The sequence below is a fragment of the Mobula birostris genome, chromosome 12 (genome assembly GCF_030028105.1).
Source record: "Mobula birostris isolate sMobBir1 chromosome 12, sMobBir1.hap1, whole genome shotgun sequence".
NCBI classification, from domain to species: domain Eukaryota; kingdom Metazoa; phylum Chordata; class Chondrichthyes; order Myliobatiformes; family Myliobatidae; genus Mobula; species Mobula birostris.
Genome location: NC_092381.1, coordinates 110,396,514 through 110,410,198, shown reverse-complemented (window position 1 = coordinate 110,410,198; position 13,685 = coordinate 110,396,514). Strand labels below are relative to the sequence as shown.

At 42.0% G+C, this 13,685-nt stretch overlaps 1 protein-coding gene across 1 annotated transcript in view; it reads right to left on the bottom strand.

Moving 5' to 3' along the window:
• Window positions 1-1,572: 1,572 nt before the first annotated feature.
• LOC140206183 (cytochrome P450 2C19-like) overlaps window positions 1,573-13,685 on the bottom strand; it is a 45,153-nt gene continuing 33,040 nt past the window's right edge. The window contains exons 7-9 of the mRNA XM_072274467.1: window positions 11,897-12,084; window positions 8,399-8,540; window positions 1,573-3,483 (exon numbers count right to left, since the gene is read on the bottom strand). Of these exons, the coding sequence (XP_072130568.1) occupies window positions 3,302-3,483; window positions 8,399-8,540; window positions 11,897-12,084 (512 nt within the window). The 3' untranslated portion in view covers window positions 1,573-3,301. The remainder of the gene's footprint in view (window positions 3,484-8,398; window positions 8,541-11,896; window positions 12,085-13,685) is intronic.

Below are 13,685 nucleotides of genomic sequence, written 5' to 3'. Positions count from 1 at the left end.
TCCAGGCATCCACCACTCTCTGAGTAAAAAAAACTTACCCCTCACATCCCCCTTGACCCTACTCCCTCTCACATTCAACTCTGGGAAACAGATACTCTCTCTGTCTACTCTATCTATGCATCTCATAATCTTATAAACCTCTATCAGATCTCCACTCAGCCTCCACCGCTCCAGAGAAAACAACCCAAGTTTATCCAGCTTCTCACAATAGCACATGGCCTCTAAACCAGACAGCATCCTGGTAAATCTCTTCTGCACCCTCTCCAGAGCCTCAACGTCCTTCCTATAGTGGGGTGACCAGAACTGTAAGCAATATTCCAGGTTTGGCCTAACCAGAGTTTTATAAAGTTACATTCACCCTGTCAGGCCCGGTAAATGTTTTTCTCAATGTTCAGAGAGATCAGTTCCTGGACTTCTTCACCTTCTTGGTTTTTAATTCCACCCAAACTGATTTTACTTGTTTACTGATGCAAGACCTTTCAGTATTAACCAGTGGCTCTGAGAAACAGTGTGTATTGAATCAGACTGATACCTAGACTCTGTGTAGTGGGCACTAGTATGGTGTCACTTTCAACTGTGAAAATTACACCGTGAAAATTTACCCATAAAGTTTTCAGGCACATCCTATTCTTGTCGGCATCAAACAGTGCCCCGACTAACCCTAGTAATGCCAAGTAGCATAGCAGTCAGCGTGATGCTATTACAACTCGGGGCGTCAGAGTTCAGGGTCCAATTCCGACACCCTCTGTAAGAGATTTCTACGTCTTTCCTGTGAGTGTATGGGGTAGCACTGCAGCACAGTGGGTGGGTGGGTTGGATCGGCACATGAATGGAAGGGAGGTGAAGGGATATGGACACAGTGTAGATTGGACATGGATTAGCTTGATTTGCTTTGATAAATTTGAGGACCAAATTTGGTTTGGCACAACACTGATGGCCAAATGGCCTGTCCCTGGGCTGTACTATTCGATATGCTACGATGATTCCACTGGACTGAGATGAGGATGAATTTCACCACCCAGAGGCTAGTGACTTTTCGGAATTCTATAGCCAAGAAGGTTGTAAAATTGTTGAATATATTCAAGACAGATCCATAGTTGTATATGGTGACACATAGGCACTTAGATAATAAAATTTACTTTGAACTTTAACAATCTAGTTAGCGTTCCAATAACGTCCCAATTAGTGTAACTAAGTCGACAAAAGTATAACATCCAGTAAAAATTCAACCACACGTTCATGTACCCCAAGTTACAGACACTACCGGGCTAAATATTCTACAAACATACTTAGTTAAAGGTGTGCACAGAGCATACCTTCCCAGTGGCCATGTTCACCACTTGCCTTAAACAAAGAAGTTTTTCAGGTTTTTCTGTTTTGTGAATGTCTGTTAAGAGTAAGAATTTCAGGATGTATACTGTATACACTCTGATATTAAATTGATATTATTTCTGTGTGACCAAATAGGAAAGTATGATCTTTTTAAGTGTAAAATATATTTGAAGAATATTGAATAAAGAATATTATAACCGCAAATTCAATACACAGATAATCAACAGCATGATGATCAGAATGTGAGGTTTTAATAATAATCCAGTAGTTTCAACCTATCCTATGGTTTCTGAATAACTGATACAAGATATAAGATTTTCTAATATAATATAGATTCCCCAAATCGGGGCCACATCAGCAGATTAAAGATTCGATTTTTTTGCCCCATTTACATCGAAGAGTTCAATTCCGACACCCTCTGTAAGAGATTTGTACGTCTTTCCTGTGATGTATGGGGTAGCGCTTCAGCACAGTGGGTGGGTGGCTTGGCTAGGCACATGGATGGAAGGGAGATGAAGGGATATGGACACAGTGTAGTCCACTTCTGCACATGTGCAGTCCACTTCTGCACATATTCTCCAGCTTCAAGTATGTCTTTTGCCTCAATGACCATAGCAGTCAGTGGATGAGCTAACACCCACACCTCATGAACCCTAACCTGTATGTCTTTGGTTTGTGGGAGGAAACCAGAGCACCTGGAAGAAACCCATGTGACTACAGGGAGAATGTCCAAACTCACCGCAGACAGCGGTGGGAAATGAAGCAAGTCACTGGTACAGTAATAGCATTATACTGTTGTGCTACACATTAATGATCCTGAGGATGTCAACCTCTGATTACTGGCCAGAGCCATTTCAACACTCAGTCTGGGAGTGCTGACTCAGGGACACTGTTGTGTGTGCTGCCTCACTGGTGCTGTCGCCTAGTGACCTGATGCCCTTCTGAGGAGCTGAGGGGGAAATGGATCAGCCATGTTGAAATGGTGGAGTAGACTTGATGGGCCAAGTGGCCTAATTTTGCTTCTCTATCTCATGGTCTGTTTCACCACCACATGCACCCAGGTTCCCAAACGCAGTCGCCTATCCTCTCTCCACTTCTGCACATATTCTCTGGCTTCAAGCACCCAGATATTCAGCCGAGCTCCAAACCAAATGGTCTTCTGAAGATGGGAGTCAAACCTCTTCAGTGTTAGAGCTGCACTCACTAGGTGTGTAACAAAGAATCCCACTCTTATCTAAGTAATGACAACTTGACTTCCAGCTGCAGAGGATGCAGAGACATCAGAGGAGTTGAACCAAAGGTTAAAAAATGTGAATTATGCTTCCAGTAACAACATAGGGCTGCCTGTGGACTCCAGCTCTGGATTGTTTTGGGGGGTTTGCTCACGAAGGCTTCCCCATGAGTGGGTATAGCTGCAAGGCAGCAGGGGTTTGAGTAGAAGTGTTTTTCTTCTCCCAGTTGAGTTGCCAACTACAGCTGATGAGCCCCACCTGCCCGAAATGTTTGTATATTTTTGTTGGGTATACTTATAACTAATAATCACTGTTAAAAAGGCACTAGTTGTGGATAATAATAAGCATGAGAAATTCTGTAGATGCTCGAAATCCAAAGCAATACATACAAAATGCCGGAGGAAATCAACGGGTCACATACGGTAGAAAGGGAAGGAGGAGGTGATAGACAGGTGAGAGGAGGTAAGAGGTGAGAGTGAGGAATAGAAGAAGAGGGGAAGGGGATTTTTTTAACAGAAGGGGATGCCATCAGGTTGGAGGCTACCCAGTCGGAATATAAGTTGTTGCTCCACCCTGAGGATGGTCTCACCTTGACATGAGGTGGCCGTGGACTGACACGTTGGACTACAGTGAGAATGAGTAAATGGAAAATAACCAAATTTTGTGATGTTAAATATATACTAGTAACTAAATAATTTTTAACATCAACTGCTAAAATTCAAGAGGCTCCAGGTGATTTAGCGAGGGACGGCACAGAATTCATAGACATGAGGTGCAACCAGAATTCCACTTGCATCTGTTGAGATGTTGATGTCCTTGCGATCGATGACGGGCTTGAAGACAAAGCTCTGCAGGAGACTGGTCAAAAAAAGGAAGAGTTCCATGCGAGCCAAAGATTCTCCCAGGCACATTCTTTTCCCTGCAAGAGTACAGAAATGTTCTTGAAGAAAAATTTGTAAAAGGTTAGTTACGGCACTCAGCACATAATTACTTAAAATATATTTAAGTATATTAATGCGAGGAGGGAGGAGAAGATGGCGGCGCGACGCAGCGCGCGCGGCTGTTCCGAATGATGTCGTATGTGTTAACTAGGCCATGCACAATCCTGATTTGATGGAGACAGCCGTGAGAAGCACGGAGGAACACCTGGAGTAACTTCTGAAACACCTGCTTCACTGCCGCTGCTACTGTGCGATTGAGAATCTCCGGAGGGGAAGGCCCCAAATCCTCGGATTTGCCTATTGCCGGGGCCGGGGTCGAAGCGCTCGGCAGAGATAGTGCTGGGTGCTCGGTGTCAGAGAGCTGGTCGGGGGCTCGGAGTTTTCGGATGGACTCGGAGTTGGACTGTGGTTGGATGCCTCCAGGATGCTGCATCGGCAAGTTTGTGGCACTGGAGGTTCACCGTCTGTGTGAGATGATGGGACTTTCGAGAGAGTTTAAGACTTTTACCGTGCCATGGTCTGTTCTTATCAATTTACGGCATTGCTTTGCACTGTTGTAACTATATGTTATAATTACGTGGTTTTTGTTAGTTTTTAAGTCGGTTTGTCATGTGTTTCTGTGATATCATTCTGGAAAAACATTGTATCATTTCTTAATGCATGCATTACTAAATGACAATAAAAGAGGACTGTGTGTCCTCATAATCTAATCTCATCTAATCTATTCTGAAGTATTTATTCAGTTCATCAACCATTTCCCTGTCCCCCATTACTACCCCTCCAGCATCATTTTCCACCAGTCTGATATCTACTCTCATCTGTCATATACACTTTATATATCTGAAGAAACTTTTGGTACCCTCTTTAATATTATTGGCTAGTTTACCTTCATATTCAATTTTCTTCTAATGACATTTTAGTTGACATCTGTTGGTATTTAAAAGTTTCCCAATCCTGTAACTTCTCAGTAATTTTTGTTTTATTATATGCCCTCTCTTTGGCTATTATATTGGCTTTGGCTTCTCTTGTCAGCTATAGTTGCGTCATTCTGCCTTTAGAATACTTCTTCCTCTTCAGGACGTACACATTCTGTGCCTTCTGAATTGTCCCAGAAATTCCAGCCATTACTGTTCTGCTGTCATCCCTGCCAGTGTTCTTTACAAGTCAATTTGGCCAGCCCCTCTCTCATGCCTCTGTAATTCCGTTTACTCCACTGTAATACAGGTACATATGGTTTTAGCTTCTCCTCAAATTGCAGGGTGAATTCTATCATATTATGATCACAGACTCCGATGGGTTCCTTTACCTTAAGCTCTTTAATTTATGACCTGTTTTGTATTATTCTTTACAAACTGAATGTAAAACTTTTTGGATATTATAATCATTCTTCCCAAATGACTTTCTATTGATGTAAGAGATGCAAGTTGCTCGAATCTGGACTAAGAAATAAACACTGCAGGAATTCCTTCAGCATTTTGTTTCTTCAGAATCAGGTTTAATGTCACCGGCATATGTTGTGAAAATTGTCGTCTTTGCGGCAGCAGTACAATAATAATAGAGAAAAATACATTAAATACAATAAGTGTTAAGTAGTGAAAAAGTAGTAAATTTAAAAATATTGTGGTTGTATTCGTGGGTTCAATGTCCATTGAAAAATTGTACGGTAGAGGGGAAGAAGCTGTTCCTGAAACACTGAGGGTGTACCTTCAGGCTTCTATACCTCCTTCCTGATGTTAACAATGAGAAGAGGGCATGACCTGGGTGATGGGGGTCCTTAATGATGGTCTCCACCTTTCTGAGGCGTTGCTCCTTGAAGATATCCTGGATACTATGGAGGCTAGTGACCATGGTGAAGCTGACTGAGTTTACAGCTCTCTGCAGCTTACTTTGATCCTGCACGGTAGCAACATCCCATACCAGATGGTGATGCAGCCAGTTAGAATGCTCTCCACAGTAGAAACTGCAGAAATTTGAGAATAGTTTTGGTGCCAGACCAAATTTCCTTAAACTCCTATTGAAATATAACCGCTGTCTTGCCTTATGAGATGCATCAATATGTTGGGTCCAGGTTAGGCCTATTTTTAAAATTCATCCTTAGCTTATTTCTGATTGTCCTCGAACTAAATAGCTTACTAGCTGTGTCAGTATCACATTTAGGCCACACCAAGTTGCTGCACAAGATTTCCTTTCTCACACTAAAAAGGACATTTATTTGTTTATTTAGTAATACGGTGCAGTGTTGGCCTTCTGACCCTTCGAGCCACACCACCCCAGCAACCTGTGACAATCCCGATTAACCTTGCCCCAATTACAGGAATATTTACAATTACCAATTAACCTACCTGGTATAACTTTGGACAATGAGAGGAAACCAGAGCACCGGGGGGGAAACTCGTGCATTCCACTGGGAGGACGTACAGAGGCTTTTCACAAAACGGAACCAGAATGGAACTCTGAACCTCAGAACACCCAGTCTGTAATGGTGATGTGCAAAATACTACGCTACTGTGGAGCGCACCCAAATTCATCAACCAGTTCATTTTTTAGTCACTTCATAGCTGGCATTTTTGAACTAACTCTTAAAATTCCACTTTATTGAATTACTAAAATTTAAATTCTGCTGCTTTCATGGTTGGATCCAAACTTAAATTCCAAATGAATAACCTAGATCACTGGCTACTAACACAGTAATCAATAACCAATATATTTTGCCCTTGTCTCCTGGTTCCATCATCAGGGACCCCCACCACCCAGATCATGCTCTCTTCTCGCTGCTGCCATCAGGAAGAAGATACAAGAGACGCTGGACTCATACCATAAGATTCAGGAACAGTTGTTATCCCTCAACCATCAGGCTCTTGAACCAAAGGGGAAAACTTCACCTGCCCCGTCACTGAAGTATTGAAATGTTCCCACAACCAATGCATTCACTTTCAAGGACTCTTCATCTCATGCTCTAAATATTTAATGCTTATTTATTTATTATTATTAAATTTAATTATTTTTGTATTTGCAGAGCTTCTTGTCTCCTGCACTGTAGTTCAACATCCCAGTTAGGCAGTCTTTCATTGATTCTGTTATGGTTATAATTCTATAAATTTACTGTCTATGCCAGTAAGTGAATGAATTTCAGAGTTGTAAATGGTGATATGTATATGCTTTGATCATAAAATTTACTTTGAACTTGTGATTCATCATGGAATACACCTTTGAGAAACTACAAACATATTTATGTGATGTTTCTTAAATTAAATTGGAAAGCTCAGAAATCTTACACGCTGGGTGTATTCTAGAAATATGGAATATAGAAAATAATAATTTCAACAATATCCAGTGTTTAGATCTGAATATGTATTGTAGATTGAATTTAAAATGCAGCACAGAACAATGGTCTTCCAGGAACTGTAGACTGGGGTTGATTTTAATCCAGGAAACACGCCGTTGACCTGACATGCTTGTATATGGATGAATGCAACCGAGAGGCAATGATGATTACTATTCAATCTATGGTGTCAGGAGTGCTGGTGTGAAGATTTAGGTGTTTAAAAGTAATATTTATTTATTGTTTGATTGAGATACTGCACGGAATAGACCCTTACCGAGCTGTTTCACCCAGCAATCCCCAATTTAATCCCAGCCTAATCATGAGACCATTTACAATGACCAATTAACCTACTAACCAGTAAGTCTTTGGACTGTGGGAGGAAACACACGCCATCATGGGCAGAATATACAAACTCCTTACAGACAGCAGCGGGATTTGAATCCGAGCCACTGGTACTGGAAATCATTGTGCTAACCACTACAGTAACATTCCGCCCTAAATGAAGCATTGTCAACCCAAAGTATTGAAGTAAACAATGTTATTGTAAATATCGAAACTCTATTGAGTTACTATTGATCTTAAGGGTATCAAACTGTGATGTACTTTGAGTTCAGAGGCCTATTCTTCTCAGAGTGTCTCCAGTATAATGACCTGCTGCTTGCTTTGAGGGGTAAAGACTTCTATATCCACCAGCTTCAATGTCTCTCTGGTAACTTCATTCACAGTCACAACACTGGGTAATCCTTGCTGTGTGATTTTTGTGTGTGCTGAAGTGAACAATCTACTCCTGCTTCAGTATAAAGGGATCTCCTCACACACACTTTGATGTTTAGCTCTGTCTGACTCCAGTTGGAGTAATATGCCCAGAGTCAGCACCTCAGTTTAGGAAGGTCCACAGAAAGCAGCAAGTCTGATGATTGCGATCGTTTTGGGTTTCAGCAAAGAATTGTGACATATATATACACTTCAACAATAAAATTTACTTTGAACTTTGACTTATTCTGCGATCACCCTTTTCTTGGGTGGAGAGCAACAGCAGCCTGTTATGCCGTTGGCGTTTAGGATCACAATGAAGTTCCTCCACCTTTGATACTGTTCAGGGCTTCCTTCATCATGTCAGTAGCTCAGTTTTCACTACTGTCATGCAAGTCCCTGGTGAAGACTCAGGAATACTGACGCACTCAGATGTAGAAGGATTCTTCATTGCTATTTCTGTTTTAGAACATAGGACCTTAAGACATAGGATCAGAATTAGGCTAATTGGCCCATCAAGTCCGCTCCACCATTCAATTGTCTATTAGTTTTCATTACCGGTCAGAGTTGTTAGCCCTGAGTTGAACCCCGGAACCTGAAGGATTGGTGGACTGCTGTTAGTCTGGCCTCTGCCCTTTCACCTGTTTGACATGGGTGACCCTACCCAGAGGCAAAGCATAAAGCTCTTACTCCAGCCAATATAGATCTCCGGGTCATTGAGGCATGCAAGCCTCCAAACGCTATGAGAAGGTTGTGGTTCTCTTGCAGGCGGGCAGAGAGGACAGGCAATATAATAAATAAGTGTATATGTATACCTGCTGAGAATGCCATGAAATTTTCACTCTTTTTGAAACATCCATTTTCATCAAGGAAATGGTTTGCGTTAAATGATTCTGGTGACTCCCAGTGGCTGTTGTCTTTCAGAGCAGAGGAAAGGACAGGGATCACAAGCATGCCCTAAACACAGAAACAAGTTGAGACATGGTTATGATCAAAAATTATGTCAGATGCACAAAGCAGAAAGTATCTCAACACATTAAAAGAATGACTGATGACGTTATACGTCCCAGAAAAGATGTACTGCAGTGGCTGATGTGGTATTGATCCTCGGAGCACAGAATGTAATACATTTGTGGTCTGAAACCTGATTTTGTTGGATTATTTATAATAATGTTGTTATAATATTAATGCAATAATATTATTATTGTTTAAAAATTTTTCTCAGCTCAAGCTGGTAACGCCTGACATACAGGCATGGACAAGCACACTCGTTTCTCAATTGCTAGGAGCTTTCGGACTATTCAGGTGGTGTTTAGTATTGTGGATTTCTGGAGATTTACATGAATATTGCTGTGTAGGACTAATTGTTTAATGCTATTGTGTAGTAACTGGAGTGATATCAGCTGTAGATATTACTATTGGGACAATGTATACTCTGTTCATGTTCCATTGTCTTTCAATTTCCTCTTTTAATTCACTGTTTTTCTGTATGTTGTGTGTGTTTAGAATCCATTAAGTTGTGCTTGTTTGTTTATCCTGTATCATTATATTATTATGTATAGAGCACGTTTCATACAGGTGATGTAGCTCAGAGTGCTTTACAATGGGTTCAAGTGGAGACCATAATACAGTTGTAGTCAGAAGTTTACATACACCTTAGCCAAATACAAACCCCATTTCCAGAAAAGTTGGGATATTTTCCAAAATGCAATAAAAACAAAAATAACCTTTTTTTAACTGACAGAAGTACAAAGAAAAGATTTTCAATAGTTTTACTGACCAACTTAATTGTATTTTGTAAATGTACACAAATTTAGAATTTGATGGCTACAACACACTCAACAAAAGTTGGGACAGAGGCATGTTTACCATTGTGTTACATCACCTTTCCTTTTAATAACACTTTTTAATTGTTTTGGAACTGAGGATACTAATTGTAGTAGATTTGCAATTGGAAATTTTGTCCATTCTTGCTTGATATAAGACTTCAGCTGCTCAACAGTCTGTGGTCTCCGTTGTCTGATTTTCCTCTTCATGATGCGCCATACATTTTCAATAGGAGATAGATCTGGTCTGGCAGCAGGCCAGTCAAGCACATGCACTCTGTGTCTACAAAGCCACGCTGTTGTAGCCCTTGCAGAATGTGGTCTGGCATTGTTCTGCTGAAATAAGCATGGGCGTCCCAGGAAAAGACGTCGCCTTGATGGCAACATATGTCTCTCTAAAATCCTAATATATGCCTCAGAGTCAATGGTACCTTCACATACATGCAACTCACCCATGCCGTGGGCACTGATGCACCCCCATACCATCACAGATGCTGGCTTTTGCACCTTTCGCTGATAACAATCTGGATGGTCATTTTCATCTTTGGCACGGAGAACTTGACGCCCGTTTTTTCCGAAAACTAGCTGAACTGTGGACTGATCTGAGCACAGCACACGATTCCACAGTCCTTTGGTCCACTCGCCAGCGTTTCTGCATAGAGTTGATGTATGGCTTCCTCCTTGCATAATACAGTTTCAAGTTGCATTTCTGGATGCAGCGATGGACTGCGTTGAGTGACTATAGTTTTCCAAAGTACTCCCGAGCCCAGGTGGCTATAATTGTCACAGTAGCATTACGGTTTCTTAGGCAGTGCCACCTGCGGGCTCGAAGATCACGCGCATTCAACAGTGGTTTCTGACCTTGCCCTTTACGCACTGAGATGTCTCTGAATTCTCTGAATCTTTTCACAATATTATGTACTTTAGATGTTGAAAGACCTAAATTCTCTGCAATCTTGCGTTGAGAAATGTTCCTTTTGAACTGACTAACAATTCTCTCATGAATTTTGGCACAAAGGGGTGAGCCATGACCCATCGTTGCTTGCAAAGACTAAGCCTTTGATGGACGCTACTTTTATACCCAGTCATGATACCTCACCCACTACCAATTAGCCTGCTTGATGTGGAGTCTTCCAAACCAGTGTTACTTGAATATTCTGTGCACTTTTCAATCTTATTTTAACTCTGTCCTAACTTTTGTTGAGTGTGTTGCAGCCATCAAATTCTAAATTTGTGTATGTTTACAAAATATAATAAGTTGGTCAGTAAAACTATTGAAAACCTTTTCTTTGTACTTTTGTCAGTTAAATAAAGGTTCACGTGAATTAGCATATCACAGATCTTTGTTTTTATTGCATTTTGGAAAATATCCCAACTTTTCTGGAAATAGGGTTTGTACATTTAAACTTAGTTTTTCACAATTCCTGACATTTAATCCTAGAAAACAGTCCCTGGTCTCTGGTCTCAGAATACAAGGTTGTCCCTTTAGAACAGAGATGAGGAGGTCTATCTTTTGCCAGAGGGTGGGGAATCTGGAATGCATCGTCACAGGTGGCTGTGGAGGCCAAGTCATTGGGGACAGTTAAAATGGAGGTCGACAGGTTGTTGATCAGTCAGGGTGTCAACGATTACGGGGGGGGGAGATGCCTGCGGAGTCAGGAGAATGTTGTTGAGAGGGATAATAAATCAGCCAAATGGCCTGATTCTGCTCCAATTTCTTGTGCTGTTTCAGTGAACTACATACTAATATTGCAAAGCCCTACCATTTACTGCGTACCCCAATATACTGGAGATTATTCCACCTCCTGGAGTGTATGGGATGTCCAGGGAGGGGTAGCACCTCTAGTGAAGGGATTTGTCATGTCCATTCAGGGGCAGCTCCCTCATCTTTGGCCCCTACTGGACACTCTGCTCCCACCTGTGGCTCCAAGTAACGGACCTCATGTGACAGCAGCCACATCCCGGTACACCACTTCAACAGGCTGGCTAAAGCAGGCAAGGGTAGCCAGCAGCCTCATACCCTGGTGAGACAGAGACAGGCCTGTCCTAGTTTGCAAAATCAGCTCCAGCGGACTGGGCAGGTAAGACCTACAGTGACATCCAATGCCCATGAAGGTGATACTTTAATGCTGCCTGAAGAATGAAGACATGACGAGGCACAGAAGATGTCATGGTCATCCACTGCAACCAAGGAAGACACCAGCTTGTGCTGTTTGCTCATATCACTGAACCCAGACTTCTGAGGTTGAGAGAGTGGAACTGCCCCAGTGCAACAGCTTGTCCAGTTTAAAAACTCTCCCACACAGGTCTCCTGTCGTCATCGGACAGGATGGACAAACACCACCATTCCTCCTCAGCAACAAGCAGGTTAAGGACACTGTACTTTTTAAAGTACAGAATAGCTGGCACGTGATTATTTAATTTTAGTTTTGATGTTATTACAAATAATACAAATAAAACATTCATTATACTGATCTTGACTCCGACCTTGGGTATCAAATATCCTCGGAAGTTCACATCACTTGTTGTCATGTGTGGAATGCTCAGAGGAGTGATGTCGATGTATCGCTGGACTTCGTGGATGACCGCGTCAGTGTACGGCATCTTCGCCCGATCCTCAATTGCCGGTCTTCGATGAGATCCAATCACATCATCAATCTCATTGTGAATCTTCTCTGGAAGAGGAAGATAAGCAAATTTTGTTTCACACATTCCATTTACCAACATTTCCCAACTCGTCATATTGGTCAATATCGTCTGATTTTACACTCAATAGTCAGTTTATTAGGTACACCTGCTCATTAGTGCAAAATTAGGATGACGAGAGAGACAATTTGAGACTCTGCAAACGTCTGTAAGGAGTTTGTACGTCCTCCGCAAGTCCGTGTCTCTCACGCTGTATCTTCACAGGCAAACGCAGGATCACACAGACAACTGGAAGGGTTAAGTAAAGCTAGGAATTTTATTAATAAGCTAATCAGTTGAACTTATAAGGTCTTGGATAACCCGTGATAACTCGTCCAGAACTCCACTAGGCAGGGATCAAGACAACGGAGACCTGAGAGGATGGCACTACCCCTTTAAATACATTCCAGTGCACAAAAAAATCTGTGCCCAGCTGATAAACCACCAGGCTAATTACAGGGTTAACCAGTAACTATTCTAATAAGAGACAAAAGTCCAAGGACACTTAACTGGACACCTGCAAAGTCTTGAAGAATTAATTGGAAGTATCCAAGGACAATTGCAACTTAACTGTAAACTGGGGAAGATCTAACAATATCACATAAAAACCCCGAAGCGCATTAATACAGATAATTATAATTAATAAAACACAGAGAATACAAAAAAAAACTCAGATCCCTCAAAGAACTCTACCAATGACCCAAGGTTGTGAGAGTGTGGGTTTCCTCTGGGTGCTCTGGTTTCTCCCACATCCCAAAGACGTACAGGGTAGAGGGATAATTGGTCACATGGGTGTAACAGTAGTGTGGATTAGTTGGACCAGAAGGGCCTGTTACCGTGTTGTATCTCTAGATAAACGATGACTGTGTGGCTCAGCACAACTCCACTACTGTATTCAAGTTTGCTGACGTGGATCCAGTCAAAAGCAGTGATGAATCAGCAGTCAGGAGGGTAGATTTAAAACGTGACTGAGTGCTGTCATAACAACAACCTCTCACTCAATGTCAGTACGACCAAGGAAATGATTATAGACTTCAGGAGAGGGAAACCAGATGTCCATCAGCCGATCTTCACTGGAGAGTCAGAGCTGGAGAGGGTTAGGATCTCTGAATTCCTGGCTGTTACTGTTTCAGAGGACCTGTCCTGGACAGGAAAGTGCAATTGCAAGAAAGCACAGCAGTGCCTCTACTTCCTTTGGAGTCTGCGGGGATTCAGGATGACATCTAAAACTTTGACAAACTTCTTTAGATGTGCAGTGGAGAGTGTACTGACTGACTGTATGGAAATACCAATACCTCTGAATGGAAAAACCTACAAAACATAATGGATTTGGCTTAGAATATCACGGGTAAAGCCCTCACAACCACTGAGCACATCGACATGAAACACTGCTGTAGGTAAACAGCATCCATCATCAGAGATCCCCAACTCCCAGGCCATGCTCCCTTCTCGCTTCTGCCACCAGGTAGAAGGTGCAAAAGCCTCAGGACTCACACCACCAGGTTCAAGAACAGTTACTACCCCTCAACCATCAGGCTCTTGATCAAAAGGAGATAACTACACTCACTTGCCCCATCATTTACATGTTCCC